General features: G+C 34.5%; 1 protein-coding gene across 5 annotated transcripts in view; it reads left to right on the top strand.

Moving 5' to 3' along the window:
• The window catches only part of RAB28 (RAB28, member RAS oncogene family), a 66,765-nt gene extending 45,233 nt beyond the window's left edge, over window positions 1-21,532 (top strand). For 2 of the 5 annotated variants that reach the window (XM_074822142.1, XM_074822140.1), the window contains 4 exons: window positions 10,419-10,522; window positions 13,378-13,455; window positions 19,535-19,635; window positions 20,527-21,532. In XM_074822142.1, the coding sequence (XP_074678243.1) occupies window positions 10,419-10,522; window positions 13,378-13,455; window positions 19,535-19,630 (278 nt within the window). In that variant the 3' untranslated portion in view covers window positions 19,631-19,635; window positions 20,527-21,532. Of the gene's footprint in view, window positions 1-10,418; window positions 10,523-13,377; window positions 13,456-17,338; window positions 17,551-19,534; window positions 19,636-20,526 lie in introns of all 5 variants that reach the window. The other 3 variants (XM_074822143.1, XM_074822141.1, XR_012623029.1) reach the window with 2 other exon arrangements.
• The last annotated feature ends 884 nt before the right edge of the window (window positions 21,533-22,416 follow it).

Genomic DNA, 22,416 nt, shown 5'->3' with positions numbered 1-22,416 from the left:
AATTCCAGCTGTTGTTGGATATCCTGGATTATGGTCTGTGTGAATACAGGTTGGTTTGTTTTGTTTTGCTTTCTCAGGGTCATTCAATAAACACGTTCAGCTGTGTGTGCTGTGCTGGTCATTGTGACTGCCCAGTGATTTTTGTAATTGAATTTATATGGCAAAAAAAAATCCAGCTGGGGGGTGTTTTCCTGTCCCACCCATTTTTTCATTTCTCCTTGTCTGCAGGAAATAGTTATTTATAAAGGTGTTTGAGTCCAAATTAACAGCTTTAACTTAATAAGGAGGTAAAACTAATTGCTATCAAATTTCTCCTTGGCACAAAGATTAGGAAGCCTGAACACAAGTGTTAAAGAAGATGAAAGGTGTTTTAGTGCACAAAGCAATAAATTAATGGTTCAGTGAAACTTCATGTGATCTTAGGCAAGACTTTAAATTTATCTTTTCATATGTTTCATTTTTCCATTTGTAAAAATAAGAATAGTATTTGCCTAATTTACTGGGAAGAGAATTGGCAGATGATTTGTTAGTAATTTCAAAGTGTTTATAAACAGGTGGTAAGGGCCATGTAAGAATCTGAGTGACTGGGTAAAAAGCAACAGTGAACAAACTGTCTTCTTTCCAGGAGGAGCTTGTCATCTTAGGACACTTTCTCTGTGGAAAGTAAAAACTAATTAACCGAAGGTGTGAAATTAGAGAACATTAAAGTCCTGTGAGATGATGCTTTGGAGGGAGAGCGGCATTAATTTGCTGAAGCTGGGCTGTTTGTTCTCCATACCAGTATGCACAAAATTATTTCATGTTCTTTCGTTCACATGCCCACTTGATTTGTTAAGCTTACCCTAGGGGAGTGTTTGTTTAGGTCTGTACTCTGCAGACAGTAAACAGAGATACATGGTGAAATCATCTGCACAGAGGTCTGTGCTGCCACATCTGAAGTCCTTGTGCCCAGATTAATGTGTTTCAAGCTAACTTGGTCATCTCTTTGCAATTCCACTGTCTGCCATCTAGATATATCTTCAATGTACTTAGTCACTTGAGTTGCAGGGTGGGGAAATGACCGTCGACACATGCCTTTCATCTTTCTCTTGCTTTCTGTGTCCTTATGATACCCTTTTAAAAAGGCAAAAAAAGGCAGAGTTGCTCCAATTATGTTTTAAGCCTAAGGAAATGCTGTAAGGTGACTCAGTTGTGTATTTGTTTAATAATACCATCTTTTTCAAATACTTGTTTTCAAAAATGTCTGCATTAGGGATAGGGATAAGGAGTATAGGTACCTAACAGAAAGGATCAGATTCTAACTATCAGTGTAATCTTAGTCTGTTCAGTCAAATGATAAATGGTCGCAAGAATTTATTAAAAAATGAAAATGGGAAATGTCTAGCTGAGAAAAAAATATTCTTATTTTCTCTTTAACTGTCTCCTCAAGCTGCATAAGGCAGTCATCTGTCATCTTAGTTTTGAAAAGAAACTTGGGTGTATTCTTTTTTTCTTTATGAGAAATCTTACTCTGGTATGAAAAGATGCCTGCTGTTCATATTTGCAAAGGTTAACATATCTTCTTAAAAATGACCTGTCATCTACCAAACATTATACATGCTTGTTGTTAGACAAGAATCCTGTCACATTGTGTCTTCTATAGTTAGCTGCGCTTGGTGTGCTGAGATGGAGACATTTGCTTCTGGCTGCTCTTCTTGTTTTTTGTTGAAACCTATTTTAAATCTTGGAAATGTTAACTTCATTAACCTTTTGTCTTCTAAAGATGCACAAGAACCTCTATGTTTTATAGCTTTAGAAAGAATCATTTACTGTTTAGCAGTATTGGAAAGTCTCTCTTGATATGGGATTTTTTTTTGGTAGAAAACTTAATATAAAGACTGCAGCTACTTCCATAAATACAAATCAAAGAGAACTTGTCATGCTAAACACATTTTCTTATTATTTCCTGTGTTAGAACAAACTATTAGCATCATCAACCCGATTTTTTGTGTGAGATACTCTCATTCTAAGAAGCTCATCTCAGATTTTGTGTCTTGTATGCCATACTTTGAGAGGAAAGAGAATTCCACATAGGCATTGTGCAAATAAGTGGAGGCCTACAAGAGAGCTATGCATAAAACCAGGCAAACGTCACTTCATGGGCAAGATGCCTTTCTGTTTTTAAGCAGAGACCTAAGAATTGCTCACCTTTCCTTTCCCATATTAGGCATACATTTTCTTGTCTTGTATCTGTAGGAATTTGTGTTTTGGTTTAGAAGGAGCTCAGATTATAGACTTGGCCTTTGGAAAGTTATATTTTTCTTTAATAATGGAGAAGCACATTTGCTGATAATTCTGATTTTTTTTAGAGGAGGAAGTGTTACACTGTTTTGTGTAAATTACAAGAGTTTTTAAGCTATCATTTTTTTTCTTTCTGAAACCAGTAATTTCCTGTTTTAGCTGGAAATGTTAAGTATAGTTTTTTAAGTATTAAAGTGCAGCACCAGCTATTATTATTCTGTGTTCTAATACAAGGTTTGATTTGTTACCATGTCCTCATAGGGAAGCATCAGCAGTAGAGTGTACATGACAGTGAGAAAGTAAACACATGCTTGCAATCAAATTAATGTATTTCATCTGTCTTCAACTAATAACAATCTGTCATGCTATCTATCTGAGAAGGGGCATAAACAGTTTATTTTGTGTTTGGAATAACTTCCTGGAGGTAGTTAATGTGACACGTAGTTTGTCTGACATGAGTATAACCAGATCAACACTCTAGATGTTTTCTTGATAACCTAAAAAAATTACTGAGAAAATCTGTACTGGAACTATATTTATATTTCATTTTGAGCTTCCTTAAATCAGAGTAGTGGCATAGTTTTCAGGACTTCCATGAAAGAGTTTTCTTTTCTTGGCAGTTATACAATTTTAGTGTGAGAAAAAGATTGAAAGTATTAATAAAAATTTAACTACAAAAAGCTGCAGTTTGCACTCCAACATTTAGGTTTGAATATTTGAGAAGTGTGATCTGTAATAATAATTGAAAAGTACCAAATTGAAACTGATTTTTAAAAAGCCAGGTAATAAAAAAAGTCTGATAGTACTGCAGACTTGGTACAATTTATTGTCAAATTAATTTATTATTATTTGTGCATAATTTTGTTTACTATTATTGTATCAGATAATTATTATTAATAATATCAGATATTTGTTAGATGATTTTTTTTATTTACACAGAACCTTTGTGCTTGCTTAGAAAATGAAAGTGCACTTGCTTGAGGTTCTAAGTAATCCATTAAAATATTCTTTAAAACCTAAGGCATAATGAAATAGCTCCATCTTTTAGTGGGAAAGCAGTAGGTTACTGGTAAGCTGAGCAATAAAAAGCTGGGGAAGTTTTTATTGTTGCTTTTTTTTCTATTTTCTTTGGAGTGATGGCAGAATTAGAATTAAAATTGGGTAATATTGCTAATGGCAGAAGAGGCCTGGGAGGGGTTCTTTCTGGCCAGAGTGGTGGGACCTGCTGAGGTTGTGCTCTGCTGAGGTGCTGTGGGGCAGAGATCTGATAAACTGAGCAGTAAATCCTGTTGCCTAGCATGCTGCTCCCAGTGTTCATCATGATTTCTGTTTTATTCTTTAGAAAGTGGGTATTTGGCATGTCTTAGAGAAATCCCTCTTTTATTCCCTTTTTCATGCACTTTCGCTTATACACAGGAGAAGCAGAAACTTCACACTCCGAGCTTACACTGACTGGACTTGTTGAGCAGTGTGCACTGCATGAGGATGATACTGTATAACAGTATTGTTGTCTTCAGTCTGTTAGGTTTTCAGGTGCTCAAGCTATGTTTGTTCTTAAGAAATCAGTCTGAAATTATACCAGAAAATAGGATGAAAAAGAGATTGCCATGTACAGCCCCCTTTTTTATGACCCTGGAGTATTTTCAGAGGGGAAAATATGTACATAATTTTAAGCACATGTAAATCAAATTAATAAATTATTAAAGCATTTTACTTGTCATGTCTGTGTGGGCTAATCGTGATAGCTCATTATTTAAACATTATGTAATTGTATACCTTGTGTGAACAGCTGCAAATACTTTGCAGAAAGATTTATATTTCATTTTTCACAGCATACTATAAAAAAATATATTTTTGTGTGATACCATAGATTAATACAGATGTTTACTCATAACTTTAAAACTACCCTTAATTATATTCAAATATGAAATAGTTATAATATGCATAACTACAAAACTAGATAGTTGTAGATTCATTTATGTGGTAATACCAGTTTTAATGGGAAACACTGTAATTATCAATTAAAAGAAAAAGTTCAACTTAAACAGGAGAACTGCCCCTTTGTTACAGAGTCCCTCGCAGTTATTACAATTGCAAGCTTTAAAAGTGAAAGACTGTCAGATTTGTGTGGAGAGGTGTCCCTTTACTGAAATTCTCTAAACTGTCTCTTTCATGTTTCTTTTTATACATACAGTTTAGAAAGTGGTTAGGTTAGTTATCACTGGTATAATCATGTAAAATGACTGTATAGTGCCTTATAGTTTGCAAATGTAATCTCACGATCCAGGAGAAGTGCCAACAAACTATTAAACAGTCAGACTTGCTTAACATGCATTATGCATGCTGCTCAGCTCTTTATGCCATTCTGAACAAGTACTGTCATATTTTTTCAGCTGCTTGGAAGTACCTGTACAAGCTATATATTTGTGTTTCTTCCAGAATTACCTAAAAGGAAGATTCATGCAAAATGGATGTTTTCCGACTTAAAAAAAACCCTGTAGTTTTACATGGAGTTCTTCTCCAGTGATGTTATGAAAGAAGAGACTGGCAGCCCTGTGGGAAAGGGGCATAAATAGCATGAGTAGCAGCTTTTACATTCTGCATAAATGATGTTCTTTTGTCTTTTTAGAATATGTGCAGTTATTTGCTTGTGTGACAATATTTAAATTAAAATATACTGTTATTACATTTTTGGCATTTTTGAAAGATTGTAAAACCAGAACATTCATCATTCTTCTAACTGATGATACATATTTTAAAATATTACTGGCTTTGTGTTTCTACCAGTTGTATTATGGTAAATTGTTACATGTGTTTTATTATTGCCTTAATTTTAAGACAATACAGCTGTGGGATTTGATATCACACTTTATTCCTTGAAGCAAATGCTGGTCAGCTCATTATATTTGTTCTAGTTCATTTCAGTGAAGCAGGTGAGCTAAAGTAGGATTTAAGCTGCTTGACTATTGGTTTCCACATATATATGGTGTAATGGAATAGAAATGATCATTTGTCCCTACACAGTGGTGCTACATGGCTTGTGGCAGGCCTTTTTTTATCTTATGGAATGGTATATGTATCTAAACATGTAAACATGTGTAAAAGAATTGACTTTGTCATTATTTTATTTACCATTGGTGGTTTCAGAGTCTCAAGTCAAAAGTAGCAGAATTATTCAATCAAGACTGACTTGCTGTCGAATGGCTCTGTGTAGGTAGATTGTAAAGCCCCCATTTGTGTTTTATCTAGCCCTTTCTAGTGTTTTTCTATTCCCTTGCTACTACCCAATAAACTAAAATTTCAGTGACTTTCTCAAGTGAAGTTATATAGGCATTTGACTTTGAATAACTGTTTATACTGCCATAAGTGTTTGCTTAGAAATTTTCTGTTGTTTGATATCTAGCTTTGCAGTCATTTAAAGTATGGTTTCCTTTTCCATGTTGAGTTAGCACTGTCTATCAGCTTTTCACTGCAAATAAATGATGTATAGCAGCAATTCAAAGGATAATGAAAATGTTGTTTGTATAAATCACCTGAAGATGTGACCTAACCAAATCTTTCTGGTCCTAATTTAAAATTACTGTTTTGTGCTTGTCTTTGAAATGTCGTTTGATCTCCACAGAGGTGACCATGATGGTGTTTACATCTTTTTCCTTACCTAAATTCTGCAGTGTTCTTCTTACCTGTTTTTCTTCTGACATCTGTAGGAATGCCTTAAAGGGAGTATCTTTGGGATTTCTGTGGGAGTTCCATACTTCTCTCCTAGATTCTTTTTTTTTCTTTTTTCACCTCACTAGGTCTCTGTTTAGTCTTACCTACAAATCAAAATTGAACTCTCCAGAGTTCATGAGAAGCAAGTATTTTAGTAAGCTTTACCTACTTTTGCTACAGCAGACACTGATCTATGCTGGTTTCATTTCTGAGGGGACGTTTTCACTTGGATCTGTTTGGCTTGGTGGAAGTCATGTCTGAATTCCTGAAGTTTCTAAACTATTTTTGTTGTGCCAGTGTCTTTATGGGATATCTGTATGTACAAATGCATATAGATCTGTTAGTTATAGAGCAGAAATTTATCTTGCTAGCTTTAATTGAAATGACTCTTCACACTAGACAAGCTTAAAGGCGAATGTTTAGTTTTATTCCAGAGAAACAAAAAGTTGGGCTCTTGTTAGTTAGAAGAAGTTTCAAGAGAGTAAAAGTAAGGCAATGGAGATAATTTTTGGAGAATATCTGGCAACCATGGTGTGTTGTTTTTTTTTTTTTTTTTTTGTAGTTGTCACATGAGGTTTTTAGTGTGTATTTCAGACATAAAAATGAGCAAACTGCAGCAGCCCATATTGTGGATGCCTTTTCTTAGAAAGGGACTTCAAAATTACTTTGGGGGCTGATAAACCCCTTTCTCTGTCCTCATCAGGCCAATCAGGGAAACATTACTATGACATCTCTCTCTCTCCCCCCCGCCCCCATTGCTCATGATGTCCCTCTGCTTCTCCTGATTTCAATTTTCATGTGGTTTAAGTATTCCATTTAATGCAAATATACTAAGTGGTTCCTGTACAGTCAAGGTATTAGCAATGTACTGCTTTTGCCATTTTAACTATTGCTTTGCTAACTTATACTTTAACTGCCGTTCCTGCCTGTTGGTCCCATTTTTAAGACCTTTTAGAGTTTTAGGAATGATAGATTAAAAAAAATACTCTCACTGTATCCTGTAAAATGTACACATCTTGGGGTTGCTTTAGCTTTTCATGATCAGAAAACATAATTTATTAATGTAGATAGCAGTTTGTATCCAAGCACTTAACACAGAGTACTGGTTTGTAACATTTGTGTGCTTTAGAGATTCACTGTTTGCAAATAGTTAAATCTCTTTTCACTTTTCAAACTAAAATCCTTGTGTCTCCTTTAGATATCCCATTGTGAATTTCTAGCCATCAGTTTATATGCTACTTGGTAAAAATGGGGCTATTAATTTTCCCCTGCTGTTGTCTTCTTTCTCATTCACTTCAGATGAGGAGGATGACTGTACCATCTGGCATGTAAACTTCACTTTGGGCCTTTCTCTAAATGTTTGTGTTTGATGCGTGTCCAAATCTTGCAGATTCTTTCTTTGAGACCTTTGTTAGATATGGCCTATCATAACCATTACCACAGTTAAAATGTTCTTATTTTGCATCTTAATTTCAGTAATTCCTTTTTCTTGGCCAATGCAATGTTATCTAGTCATTTAGAATATTCTGCAAGATCATTTTCCTGGTTTGTAAAATCAAACTGTATTTATGTATCTGATTCTCTTTCTTTCTATCCAAAAGTTATTTGTCTTTGCCTTTAAAGTTTGCATGCCTTAAGTGCATTCTAGTATCATCCTTCATCCCAAGATACCTACTCCTGCTGTTAATTGGCTCATCATATGAGCCCACATTGGCCAGCTGTTAGTTTTCTTTATAGAAAGTCCCTGCATTCCTTATAAACATACTTTTAGAAAATCATTTTTCTCCTCCAAATCCGTTCTTAAAGTCTTTTTGCTGTGATATCTAAGTAAAAGCTGGAGAAGACTTATCTCCTGGGGTGCTAAGAATTCTGCCTGTTGAGCTGACCAACATCAGATGTTCAAAAAAAGGACCAGAGGGTAACTATTCACTGTATTTTAGCTGATCTTCAGTAACCATCTGTGATTGTGCCTTTAGCCTGTAGCAATGCAAAGTAATTTGAGTTAGCATAGTCGTCTTTCATTGACTGCAAACTGCAACTTTGTATAGTTAAATATTTATTAACGCTTGAAACCCTTTTCTTGTACTAAAACTGTGCCCTCTTTCATTGAGAGCTAATGTAACATGAATTGCCTTACATTTACTGTGGGCTGAGAGTGTGCACACGGACAGTTACCTGGCAGTTATCTAGCGTAACAGTAACAGTACAGTTCACAGCAGACTGCCCATAATTCAGAAGGCACAAGGTGAAATACTTGTAAGTGGAGAAAGGGACCGAGAATTACACGAAATTCAGAAACATAATTTCATCTTGATTTTCACTTCCAGTGTGTTAGTTTCTAGGATCTTGTGTACTTTTAATTTCTCTACTGTGGTAAAGTATATGCTCCGCTCACCATATATTATTCTTGATGTTTCTTCAAATAGAAAATAGGAGGCATTTGAGAATATAATTTCCAATATGGCAGTGGCATTTTCATCCTGAAAATTCATCCACCTTTTAGCATGCTGTTGTGTTCTTCCACTCCCTATTCGTTCCTTTTTGGAAAGAGAGTTTGAGAGAGATTGTAACTTGTGAGCTTGTCTTTATGGACTTACATAAGCATGCTATGGTATTTTAGAGAGACACAGTGTAAATGCTGTCTATCTATTTATTTTATTTTTATTGTAATTGTGTGTAGGTTTTTGAAGTTCTGGTATAGTCAAAGAAATACAGTGAGTGAAATTTGGAGGTGGGGTTAGGGTTCCTTTAAGAGCTCATCAAATAAAAGTAAAGAAATTATTTATTTTTCCCCAAAGAGTAATCTTACCGTTGTGTTTTCCAAGCTGCACTTAAAGATAATATGTGAAGAGTAAAAATAATAGTTAATAATGATATGTTTTAGGCAGTATGCTGTATTTTGTTCTTAAAGGCTTTTCAACAGAGGCACTCCTCTGGTAGTTATTTTTCAGAGAAAAAAGTTAAGTAGCTGTTACATAGACTGCATGAGTTTTTAACAAAATTGTTACCGACTTTGGGTTTTGTCTTAGTAAATGTATTTGTTCTTCCTATTTTTTATGAAACTATATATTCTACATTTAGTATTATGAAAAACTGTATTACAAACATTAGTGTTAATAGCTTAGTATTTTAGTCCTTCACAAATTATTGCCTGTAACTGGATGATTTTAGACCTGTTCTTATAAACAAGGCCTTACTGATGTGCAAGTAACAGTAATATGTGGCAAAAACTTCTCATTAACTAAGGTAAGCAGTATAAATGGGGTGTAGGAATCCCCTGTTAGACTAAAAATCTCCAAGAGAAAATCTCCAGAGCCTACAAATTAAAGACCTCCAATATCATTTTAAAATAAAGCCTTTTATGTAGTAGGAGAGCATTTTTTCAGCTGATAATCAAATGACACTATTATGCAGGCTTACTAGATTTGCAAATTTACAAGTTTTTACAAGTCAGTTGGGTCCCTTCCTCAGGAAATCAGTTTAAGTTTTTTTTTCCTGTATTGACTCAAAGAGCCTGGTTGTCCTTAAATCCTTGCGAATATATTTGCCTTATAATTTGACGGCATTGAGTCAACACCCTTATAGGAACTTGAATGCAATAAAAAGAGAAACTGTTCAATATAGTTTCCAGTTACCTTAGGATCAGATTTGGAGAAGCTGGAATGTACACAATAAAACCTGTGCAAGACTTGAGTTCCATGTTGTTTTGGAAGCAACCAGTGCTTTTCAGCATAAAATACCATTTGAAAGCTTTGCTCTGCTTCCAGTCGTTGTAAAATGATAAAAATGAAAATGTATGTGAGTCTTGAAATACGCTTTTTACTGGTTTTAATTTTCTGAACCATACCTTTGTGGAATTGAAAGCTTTGTATACAAGCAATGAAGCATCAGTAGTTCTATTCACTTAATTTTTTATTATAATGAATGTTTTTGCTCTACCACGTTCTGCAATAAAGTTCTTTATAACTTGTTTACATTTTTTACTTATAAAAATTATGTAGATTTAGATGTGCTTGGTGAACTCCATTTTGTAAAAGTCTTTAGATCTCCAATATGTGTCATGCTTGCAAACAGAATGTGCAAAATTTAGTTCTGTCTCAGGTTTTTGTATGTAGTTAGCAGTAAAGTTGTTACAAATTGTTTGTGTGTATCCAGAAACAGATTTGTCTGTTATTTCAGATAAGAATTTGTTGCATTTGACCATATGGTTTTAATCATGTTGCATTTTAGTTTTGCAAATAAAATTAATCTGATGTAATTTGTTAATTTTATTTTGGCAAATTATTATAAAAAGAAGGAAATTTGCATTTGTGTACACCTGTAAAGGAAAAGATTGCATATAATGTGTTTCCAATGAATAATTTCTAAGACAGGTAACTAAATGGGCTCCATTGCATTAATTTTTTCCTCTTTCAACTTATTTTTAGTTGACTTGGAGCATATGCGCACAGTGAAAGTTGACAAACATCAGCGATTTTGTCAGGAAAACAATTTCAGTAGCCATTTTGTGTCGGCCAAGACAGGAGATTCTGTAAGTAAGAAAAATAAAATCTTTGTAGATTTTTTTCTTAAAGATGCAGAAGGTTTTTTTTATACTTCACATATCAAACCATTGAGAACTTTGGTTGCTGCAGGTCCTTTCTGCCTGCCTAGTTGCATGAAAAATAGATATTTGTGTGATTGTATATATTCTTTATTACAGTGGCTTCTCATTTGATTTGCAGTTTGAGGTATAGATTTGAATATGGAAATGGTCTAGCTTATACATCGGCATGAGAACTGAGACCAGCTGGTTCTCTGTTTGCTGTCAGCCTGTACTTAATGTATTCCTGCATTCCAGGTGGAGTCCCATCTATAGGCTGTCAGTACAGAAACTTTCAACAGCTGATATTGTCACAAGACCCTGTTGCAATCAAAGTTTTTAATAGGGGTCCTGGGCCATGAGAGACACTCCCTCTTCAGATCCATTGAAATTTGGTTCTGGTATTTGTAATGCTTTGCAGAGCACATTTTTGAACAATCTTTTGACTCTGAGCTAACCGGGTTATTTGTTTTAGTTGGAAGAAAAGGTTCTTTTTCAGACTGTATCAATCAAATTAAATCACATTGTATTCTTTTGATTGATTTCTGTCACATGCCTAATGACTTTGTCATTCCCATAAAACAGTCCTGTATCTGTCTCCTTAATGTTACTTGCTTTATGTTATTGAATGGTAAGACCACATTTGATTATATGGAAGTATAATTCTGTAACACAAATGGAATCACTTGTTTTAAGACCTTCAATGAAACTTCTGCAGTGGACTGCCTAATTTTATAAGATGATACTTTTTTTGTAAAGTCTAACAATATTGTTGTTACAGATGCAGTGAGTCCTGATTCTGCTTATAGTTTGTGTTAAATCTTTGGCATAGTTTTTTGTTTAAAGAGTGAAAATTCACGCTTTTTATGCTAGAAACAAGAAAAATTTTCTAGTACTTCACTCAATGAAGTGTGCATCTGATAAAATGTATTCCTTTCTCAAGGAGACAACTTTTTTGTGGGATTTGTTAATAGAGAAGAAGAAGCAGTTCTTTTTATAAGGTTGATATGTTTAACATTACAAATTATGAAGGAATCTTCATTACGTCTTTTTCATTGATTAATGAATTACAGCAGCATTCCACTATATATACTGATTGTACTTTTTTTAAACTTACTGTTTAAAACAAAAGGTAAATCTCAACATACCTGGAAAGCATTAACCAGAAATTTCTGTTTAAATATCTACTAACAAAGGAAGGTATGAGCCATAGTTTACAGTAGTTCATTTTTAGTTTCAATATAGATTTGAATTAACCCTTTCACTGTTTCTGCACACTGGCCTTTCAAAATCTTCATATATTTGGGTAGTTGTACAGGAAAGACAGAGTGTATACCCTAGACAGTGATTTAAGAAGAGGCCATCCATTGCTACTGTGGATATAGGCTAGAGGAGTCTTAAATACTCAGTTAAGATAAAAGAAGTGATCTGTTTTGTTTACCTCAGATCTTTCCAACAGACTTATTTGCAAAAGATAATTTTATTTACATAGAAAATCCCAAAAGTCTCCTCAGGGGAGAAAAAAAATTATGAAAGACTTAGTATAGCTAACTGTCTTACTGTGCATCAAATTGCATAACTAAAGCAGTGAACTCGTGCCTGATGTTTTGTGCACAAAGCAGCCTCATGGTAGGTGATCTAGCTCAGTACACGTGAGAGCCCGGTGGATTAAAGTAGGTCTCTGGAAAAGGTAAGCCTGTTCAGGATTTCTGTTCTTGCTGTGTGAATGCTAGTAGAATAGACCAGTAGTAGACCAAGTAGTTCAGAGAGAGAAATTATTTTGGAAGCTATTGTGGTTTGTTGGTTGTGCCACTAACTTGTTACTGGTTTCCATCTCAGGTGGAAGAAGAGATTGTGTAAATGGTATTTTTTAAAATTTTTGTTGAAAATTACTAAAAGCACTTACACAGGCCTTACTTTTTGGGGGTGGCAGCTGTACAATGTGAAGCAATGTTTGTTAGTAGTTTAGACTGTGAGCTCAGCCGAATAACCGTATAGATAAAATATAATGTGTAGCTTGACAATACAGTGTTCAGCAGCAGTGCAAGCTTAAGCTGCTTCTCTTTAACATCTGTTGTGTTCTTTAATCTCATTTCAAATGCAGCTGCCTAAACAGTAAGATTGCTGGACTGGATTGAGGTGAAGTAAAGGAGTTATTTAAGATAGCATCGCCACCCAATGTTATCTGTCAAACCATGTCCAAAGTCTAATGCTGCCAGGCTGCTGCACGCCATACAACTTATTGATTGTTTATTAGATACTTCTGTTCAGTAGAACACCCATAATGTTTTGTAATACTCTACAGAACAAATGTATCATTACTTGGTTTTCATATTGCTAATGTTTTTTAAACGTGTGCAGTAGAGATTTTGATGATGTTGATGCACAGTTCTGTTGTTCTCAATTTCAGAAGCCTACATCTTTATTGCACAATACACTGGTAATGTATTTTTGTGCTAAACGTTGGTGAATACCCTTATTCATATTTTATAGCACTGAGAATAGTATTTGAGAGGAGGGTTGTGTAAAACGTTGTTTAAACTTAGGTCTCTGGAGACAGAGTAGAAGTGCTGCTTAACAATCCACCATACTGTTCATTCCTTGTACCATTGTTGAATTGTTTTCTCCAATTTTTAAACAAAATTGAATGTACCAGATGAGGTTATTTTCAGATCTGTTTTGCACAGGTCATAATTTTGTATATCTCATTGTTTACAGTTCAAGAATGGTTTGATATATTTGAAAGAACCTCAAGGATGTCTGTTTTTAATCATTTAAATGCAATTTAAGTTTTTTTTCCATAGGTCTTCCTGTGTTTTCAGAGAATTGCTGCTGACATACTTGGCATCAAATTAAACAAAGCAGAATTGGAACAATCACAGGTGACTTTCCACAAATACATGCTTTTTCTTAGTTTTTTTTATTTATTATTAAAAAAGTAATCTCATTGCAAATTAATAACTGTCCTTTAAATCAAGCTGCATCTGTTGTTCTGAAGACAATTATTTACTTTCACAACAGCTATTTTTAAAATATAATAACTATTTATCCATCATGATAAACTTGCTGAAACAAGAAAAAATAGGGAAAAAATATTATTTGCCAATCAGAGAGTCAGGAATTAACTATGTAAAGTCCTGTGTTTGGTTAATCTCAGATTTCAGTCTTCATTGTGTGCCTGTATAATACAGGACCTCAGTAGTCACTGTAATGACTGTCTGCCTTGGGGAAGGAATATTGACTTTGTAATGTCACTATTTCCCATTTTATTCGGACGCGCAAATGAGAAATGAATCCTATTCTGGTTCAGTATACCCAGTCTCAACAACAGGCAGACCTGTGGAATCGTGTGTTTGGGTAGCTGTTACAGCTCCCTGGCATCTGCAATTATTTTTCTCACTGTACCAGTCCCAAATAATCTCCCCCTAAAGGAGGTGCATAGTTTCTGCCCTTGCATTTTCTGTTTTGTTCTTTGTGTTATGAGTGTTAGCTTGAGGAATTTCTGCCATTTCCTCTGCAGTAAGAAAGGGCTGAGAGAGGGGAGAATGTTTCCCGGCAGTAGGTGGGAAGGTCATCAAGAAGGTTGTCCCCCATTCTTTTACATTGGTTAGCAGTGAGTTAGGGATGTGAATATAGCAATATCGCTGTGAACACATGGCAAAACCCTGCTGCATGTCCTGCTCTGAACTGTAGCAGAGCTTTCTCAGTTCATGCTGTTCAGTAATTGCTGTATGCAAAATGTCTCTGAGAGCATTGTTTTAGGACCTTACGAATTAATTGGAAAAAGATGTTTTCGCTATTTTTAAAAATTTGAACTGTAACTATAATAAGTGAAATGCGAGTACTTGCTTAACTGTATCTACCAGAGTTGGAAGTCACTTAGTTTTAATCAGTGAAAGTTATGAGATCAGAAATATGTTAATTGGTCAAATAAGCAAGCAGCAAGAGGTTTCCTACTATAACGCCTTTTCCCTTACCACCTCCTTCTTCCTAGTTCCTGCTTCTAAAAATAATTTTCCTGCCAGTAAGACTGTGTGCATAGGTTTAAACCAAAAAGTTTTATACAAACCCAGTTTCAGAAACCTCAAAAACAAAGATTATACTGCTGAGGTAACCCTTACTGTATAATGACATTTTGAATAACTACACTTACTTTAAATTTACTTATTGAACCAAAAGGTAGCCATTCTAGTGGTGTGATATCCTGGAACTGCTAGTTAATACTAATATTAAACAAGTACCACAAAATCAGTCAACAAGTTTATTAAAAAAAAAAAAAAGGCAAAACTTTTCTTATGTACAGCTTGGTCTCCTGCTTTTTGAAATATACAATAAATATGTAATTTCTGAAAGTGTTTGCCACAGCAGTGTTTACAGACTGTGTTGAAGTGGTTAACTAGAAAACTGTATTGCAAACAGTAAAATGGTAAAATACACTTATAGTATATACCTAACAAGCAAAGCTAAGTAGCTTCGAAAAGCTGTAATTTATAGATAAATATTGAGTGTGCCTTTTCAATGATCTTTTACTACTAAGGTACCATCCATTTATTGTTCTGAGCTATATGATTATTTGCATATAAATAATTCAGCACATAAAGAATTCTTTAATTTTTCTTTGCTTGTTTAGCTAGCACTGGAACATCAGTCTTAGACCTCTCTGTGCTGTGTGGTGTTGTGTCCTGGTAACTCAGGTGTAAGCTTGTAGATAGGTATGGAAGTACCTTAAATTAAAAAGAGAATATGATAAGTGGAGCTATACACAAAATTGTAGCTTTGTAAAGAAAGTGTCTATTTTTAGCTTGTTTTTAAAGTAAGAACCTCTATATAGTCCTGACTCAAGAGTACATAACTTTCCACGTCAAATTGGTATCAGCTTTAAGTAGGCTTCCTCCTACCTTAGTATTGTAATTCGTTTTCAATTTTGTTGAGCAGATCAATGGTATATGCAATGTGTGGATCAGACAAAGTCACTATTACATAAATTGCAGTAGCAATAGTCTATAAATAGTTAATATGCATAAATTAAATACTCACTGTGGCCCATACGTTACTGTTAATGTGAATCCAAGCTATAGTGATAAAAAAAGGTAAAAAAAACCCTGAAAAATGAAGAACAACAACAAAAGAAGAAACAAAGAAACAAAGCCAGTAAATGGAGTTGGACACGAAAGAAACTTCATTGTTGCCATTCAGGTACAATGGAAGTCACTAAGTGGTGCTACGCTGTGCATGTAACTGAAGAGTGAGAGCTGGAAAGCAACTGCCTGACTTTGCAAAGTTCTGCTAATCATGCATAGTTTCAATCTACTCTGAACAAGGAATAGCTCTTTGTTACCAGTAAAACGTTTGCTTCCTTTGAGAGTGCTATTTTGAATGGGCTGTAGGAATTGCCCCAATTTCAGTCAGTGAGAAACCAATGGGAATTGTATTGGAGTGTCTGTCTGTTAGCTGTATCTTAAGGTTCATTGTCGTATGGAACCAAATACCCTGGTCACTTCTTAAGACAGAAAAGGGAAAGTCTCTACACAAAACTGGAGAAGGAAAACTTTAACCTTCATATCCTCAGGGAGATTAATAAAAGGAGATTTCTTGAGAGAAATTTATTAGTCTGCAGTGGAAAAGCCTAATTGAAGTAATGTGTAGATGCTGTTTCCCAAAAGCATGGAGCTGGTCTCTTGGCTGGAAGGAGGTGGTGTTAGATGATGTTGTTATTAGTAGGTTTCTGGTTTGCCACAGACTTTTTTTTATGACAGGTACAGGTCCCTTAGTGTGGTGGTGGTTTGTTTGGGGTTTTTTTTCCATTTCCTTTCATTTCCTTCCATCTGTAAAATGGGCGCAGGGCTTCCTTAAATTGTGCAACAGTTATGTGAATGTGTTCCTTAAAATTTTTAGGCATTTAGTGCTCTAGCTATTGGACTATAAAAGTAGATAGATAGATGGATGCTAGATAAAATCTCTAAAGAAATAAAAACAACACAGGATGAGTGTGACATCATTAAATCGGTAGGTATGGAAATATTGACTTAGATGTAATCTTTGACAAAGATTTAATCCTTAAACAAAGAGTAAAATACATTTTAGTTTTTACAAATGTTCACTGTTTACATGCTGGATTATATCTTTGAATTTCCCATACTTTGTGTAATGTGAGATATCCTTGTTTTGAAAAATTAGAAGGTTGCTGCGTTAATATCAGAGAATATCAGATGTCTTCATTCAGTCTAGGTGGTAACAAAGTATGAGATGAAATACTGAGTTTGTGTAAAATGCCAACAGTGAAATGCTATATGTGAATTATGTTTTGTTACATATTTCTTCATTATTCCTGATTGTCTGATATTGAGAATACTCTTTAAAAAAATATTTCTAACACTTCTGATTTTATGCCTGAAGATCATATTTCTTGTGTTTAAAATCAGTTATAATTGTCACAGTCACTATGAAGATCTTAGAAGTGACTCGCAGGTAGTTAAAGTTACAGCTATCCCAAACACATTATTTTAACTTGTATGAATTTGTGGGGCTTGACTCCTGAGCTTTGATGACTGGCAGAACTGCAAAAGGTTTTGTGAAAAGTGGATGGGGTTCTTGGTCCCTTTCAAATTAATAACATAACTTCTTTTAATTAATTGCAAGAACAAGCCTTAGAAATTGAATTATTTAGCATGCGTTGTTTTAGAAAACAGCTGCAGCAGTTTAAGATATTAACGCAACCCAAGCTATTTGTTACTGCCCTTTTGCTGGAATTTATCACTCCCACAGCAGAATCAGAAAATGGAAGGTGATCATGTGCCTTGGCCACATCAGGGTGAAGTTGAGCAGCTTAGCTTAAACTGCTGCTGAAAGTTGTTTTTAAGTGAAGCTGCCAGACTTTGTGCTGAAGCGGATGAGGTGCAAGTACACGTTACATTCCACCAGCTCTCCTTTGTCAGCAGTGAACTCCAGCAGAGGAATAGGACAGACATTTGGGGGTGGTAAGTTTTTAAATTATCTCAGCTAGAGCTACTAAACCTTGTCTGTTAACATGCTGAGATGACTGTTAATCAAACCTTTATTTGAACAAAACTGTGGTGAAACAAAGAACTAGATTACTCTTTATGCGTGACTGGAAAGTAGAACATATTTTTAAAGTGGAACAGTTCCAAAGTAAGAAAATTGCAGATTCTGACTTATATTCAGTCCTCAAAATACTCTCCCTTTTAAATTACGAGGGTCTGATGAAATTTGAGGAAATAACTCCTTTACTAATCAAATGTTTTTCTTTCTATATTTTTTACTTTCAATCGTAGTGTAAAAACTGCATGGGGTACAGCTTTGTTCCTTGGCATTGGCAAGAGCTAGCATTTTTGTAAGTGATGTGTAGTTTTCTCTTTATTTGAATGCCAGTTCAGCAAACCAGGGTGTGTGTGCCAGCTTTGCACAGTAAAATGTTTGGCAGAGAAGTCAAATCTGGAATTCAGAGCACCTGCACCAAGAAAGGTTATTTCTCATTATTGACAATGGTTTGAACCGTGGCAATGATATGCCTGATGTAGAAACTGATACAAAGAAACCCCAGTTTTTAATTAACCATGAAGTTAATAAAAGAGATGTTGCAGTGGTATTTTTTTACTCTTATTTAGGAGAAATTCCTTTAGAAAATCCAAGTCATTTATGATAGTCAGTTTCTTGCTACAACGTGGCTAAGCATGGGTCACTAACCTGCCTGTGTTTATGGATGGGATTTAGAGCAGTGTTTTGAGGAACAATTAATTGCCTACTGATTGCAAGACTCTTTTTTTTTTTCTTCCCCCCCCAGCTGTAGTCAAAAGATTGGTATGAAGAAACTAGGTCCTGTGAGGTCAGATAACACTGTTTAATGCTAAAGCTCCTACTACTGCTTTACATGGGATTTGGCAACCTTTGCCTTGATAACATCAGGCCAGGAGTCCAGTAAATCATGAGTGTTGTCCACTAGATAAGATAATATGAATGTGATCAATTAAACTCAAGAAGAGTACATCAGCAGCTAATAAATCCAGATCCCTTACCAGCCAATTCAATTATTATTGCTTGTTTGACATACAGGTTTTATTTACAGAGGTAATCTTTAACATATACTGATTATATATTCATATAATGCAGTTTATATATTGTTTCCTTTAAAATAATAGCATTTACTCATTTATCTATTCATTTTAACCTTGAAAATATGTTGTGTAAAAATTGAAATTTTAATAAAAAATTATTAATTTGCTTTAGGGTATCTTTCATAGCAGACCTACCTCCTCTGTTACATCTTTGCTGATACTGTTCTATGAATTTTTATCCCCTTTGCATGAACACTGTATTAATAGTGAGAGAACTTTCAACAGTTTTGTTTATCTTTAAGGGGAAAAATGAGAGCCTTTTTATATGAAGTAAAGAAAAATCAAACCTTGCAGCACTTGGATGTGAGGTTGTTAATTTATGTCACTGTTTCTGATTATATATTTAGTTATAATGCAATAGTTATGTAGTGGAAGAGATGCATGTGTACATCTAATACTCTTGTTACAATTGTTGGTAGGAAGCTGGCTAATGTAATATTTAAGTACCTTAGACTTAAAGAAATAGGCCATTGTCATCTTTTCTTCCACTGAATTGCCTTCCTTTTTGTTCTGTCCCTTCTCTTGCTTTAATACACTTCTGTTAATTGCACGCATGAATATTTCACTTTGGTGCTTTGAAAGGGCATGTCCTTGAAGAAGCTTGGGAAGCAGCCCTGATGCTGATAGTGATGCTTTCAGCTAGACATGTTGCTCTTGTATCAGCATAAGACCTGAAAAGAAATGCACTTTGCTTTTGCTTCTGCATAGTCCTTTAATGTCATTCATTCATTCTTTTCAACTACTGATCAATCTCTCAATTATTTTTTTCCTTCTCTTTTTACATTCTTCTCCTTGCCTTCTATCCATTATGTTGATACATGATTAACAGCATGTTGTCAGGGCAGAACTAGTGAAATATCCTGAAGAAGATAACCAACGTCACGGCATTTCCAACTGCCAGAGCAAAGTCTGCTCAATGCAGTAGTTCAGGTATTGATGGAAAACTTGGGTTTTTTTTCAAGTTGCATTGTTTTTATGTGAAGTAACAACTGTTACAGTAAGTTCTATTGGAAAAACATATTTTATATCTATAAGCACTTGTAATACTTAAGATAATAATTTGGAACTCTGTGTACAATTACATAATGTTTCTGATAACCAGATAGTTCATAGAAACTTTGAAATAATGCATGTTACTGTGAAGGTCCTTCAGTGCTGTATATTCAAAACGTTACATAGCTGCCTCAGATTGAAATGGACACAACATTAGACTCTCATTTTCTTCTCCTCATATATAGGAGAGACCAAGAGCCTTATCGAATGGTTTGTAAATAGAATGGGTAATATCTGCTGGATCTGTATTAGAAAAGAAATATTCATGGTATGCAGAGGTTCTTTTTATGTTAATTTAGTCTTTGTCTGTCTATCAAAGCTTCTTTGAAATATGGTTGTATTTGAAATTTGCTTTGAATTCTGTCCATATTTTCCTGTGAAGTGCTTGGAGTAAAGACAGAAAAACTTACATACAACTTCCAGTTACAATTTAGGCAGTTATTCTTAAAGAATGCATACCATAGTCTTTGTAAACAAATACTGTTTTATTTTTTCCATGCAAAACACTTTTCATGGAAGTAAAGCTGTATTCATTACTTTTGCAAAAAAGTCGTATTCCATTTGTAGTGTTGTGAAAACCTACCAAGCACTTCCTCCTTCTTAGTATTTTAGAATGAGAATTAGTACCTGATAAGATTTTCTGTAAGGTAATGAAAAAATTTTGCCTAATTTTTTTACCTTCATATTTAATAGTAAAATATCTGTTGAATGCTTTGCCAGTGTGAAGATTATATTTTCTGATCGTTGCTGTGTTTTCTTTTATGACAGAGGGTGGTGAAGGCAGATATTGTCAACTACAGTCAGGAGCCTGTGACAAGAACCGTTAATCCTCCTAGAAGCTCCATGTGTGCTGTTCAATGACCATGCTATTCTCCTCTGTTTTGATACCTTTGGCAGTCCTCCTACCTTGACACAGGCTTTGGGATTACCAGGAACTTGGTTTTAATAGTGACCATCACAACAATGCAATTAGAGGTTTCAAAAATGTGTTGCACCACTGTACGTTGAGAAGCAGCAGGCAGTTTTCTGACTGACCAAAATTCAAACAGGAAAACACACATTTTGAAAAATTAAGCTCTATATTCTTTTAAATTATATTTAAATAAAGCAGTATAACTGTGTTTATATGTTTCCTCCTATCTGTTTGACTGATACTGGAATAAAAATGGATGAAGAAGTCCTGCATTCAGAATACTTTTAAAGACATCACCGTGGAATAGTATTTTGCCAAAGCATTTTTAAATTTTTTTTTTCTTTTTTTCTCCTGTGATCTGAACTAACGCTCAGCAAAATGTAACTTGGAAAAGCTATTGCTGGAATAATTTTAAGCACATAATATATTTTATCTAGGGATAATTTGGAAAATATTCCATTAATATATATATATGCAGTACAAAATGTCCAAATTGTATCCAGTAAGAAACAGTGCTTGAAATAAAGCTGTAATATAAAAATAGTTACTTTTCTGAAGTTTCAAGTTGTCTTCATGGATGCTTTGAAAAATACTAGTGTTCTTGTGTATTTTTATTACCTCATCAGCATTACTTCTTGCAGTAGTAGATACGCTCGTATGTCTTCATGAATATGGATGAACCTCATTCAACAGTTTGGGCTGTAAATGTTGAGTGATATATTCAGCATGCATTAGAAACTGTTGATAGATCAATTAGGATCAGTCTTTTAATAACTAACTGAATGACTTTTGGCCTGGTACTCTTTTCTTTTTAGTTCAGAGTAAACGACAAATAAAAAGCTGTCTGCTTTCTGATCATCACATTTCTCCTCTGCTCTTTTTCTAGCAGTCTCCTTTAGACATGCAGTTCTCTGCTGGCACATCTGAATAGAAAGCTAAGGAGAGAAAAAAAATTAAGCCAATTTATTTCCAAACGAGAAATATTTACCTGTTTTAACTCTAGAACGTGTTTTCTTATAAAGTACAACAAAACATTTGGAGATTTAGAAAATTAGTGAGGCTGAGTGAAGGAAGCTTGTATATCACAAGTGAAAATGACAAGGTCCTTCAAGTGAGAGTTCCTGTTAAGCTGTTCAAGCAAGTCCTTAATAGTTGGGGCTATTAAACTATTAGTAATTTAATAAAATAGTTAACTATTTTAATCATGTTTAAAGAAAAAGATTGCAGATGGCAAAAATATGCTATTTGTTATTATTTTGGTATATTCCAAGTTCATTGAAAAGCTAAGTTAATTTTTAAACCATTCAACATGCAGCTTGAATGTTGAAGCACATAGTTTTATAATTACATGATAATGACTTAGTGTTGTAGTATTTTATTATTCAAATGTGGGAAATTCTAAGAAACAAGCTGAGATATTGAGAAATTATTCTACACTAAGGTAGGTGTTGTTAATTTGCAGTAAATTATTTATTGTAAGATTACAGTCTGTGTTCTTGCTCCTGTCCCATGGAGTTTGTGCCCCATTGCATAGCTTTACCTTATAGTTAAATGCAACTGAAAGGTGAACTGTCTTCCACCAGATGGGAACTTCTGTTCAAAGTTTTTCCGAAGTAGCCAGTAAGTTTACAAGTTTCTGCCCTCCAAAGCATGTGTATTTTTCTGAATCCTCAGATTTCTTGGTGTGTTTGTGTCCTGAACTCTGCCCATACATTGAAATATTCATGAGAACTGCCCCCTCTGAG

Source organism: Strix aluco, chromosome 4 (genome assembly GCF_031877795.1).
Source record: "Strix aluco isolate bStrAlu1 chromosome 4, bStrAlu1.hap1, whole genome shotgun sequence".
NCBI lineage: Eukaryota > Metazoa > Chordata > Aves > Strigiformes > Strigidae > Strix > Strix aluco.
The sequence above is the reverse complement of the archived record's forward strand: the minus strand, read 5'-3'. Positions and strand labels throughout refer to the sequence as shown.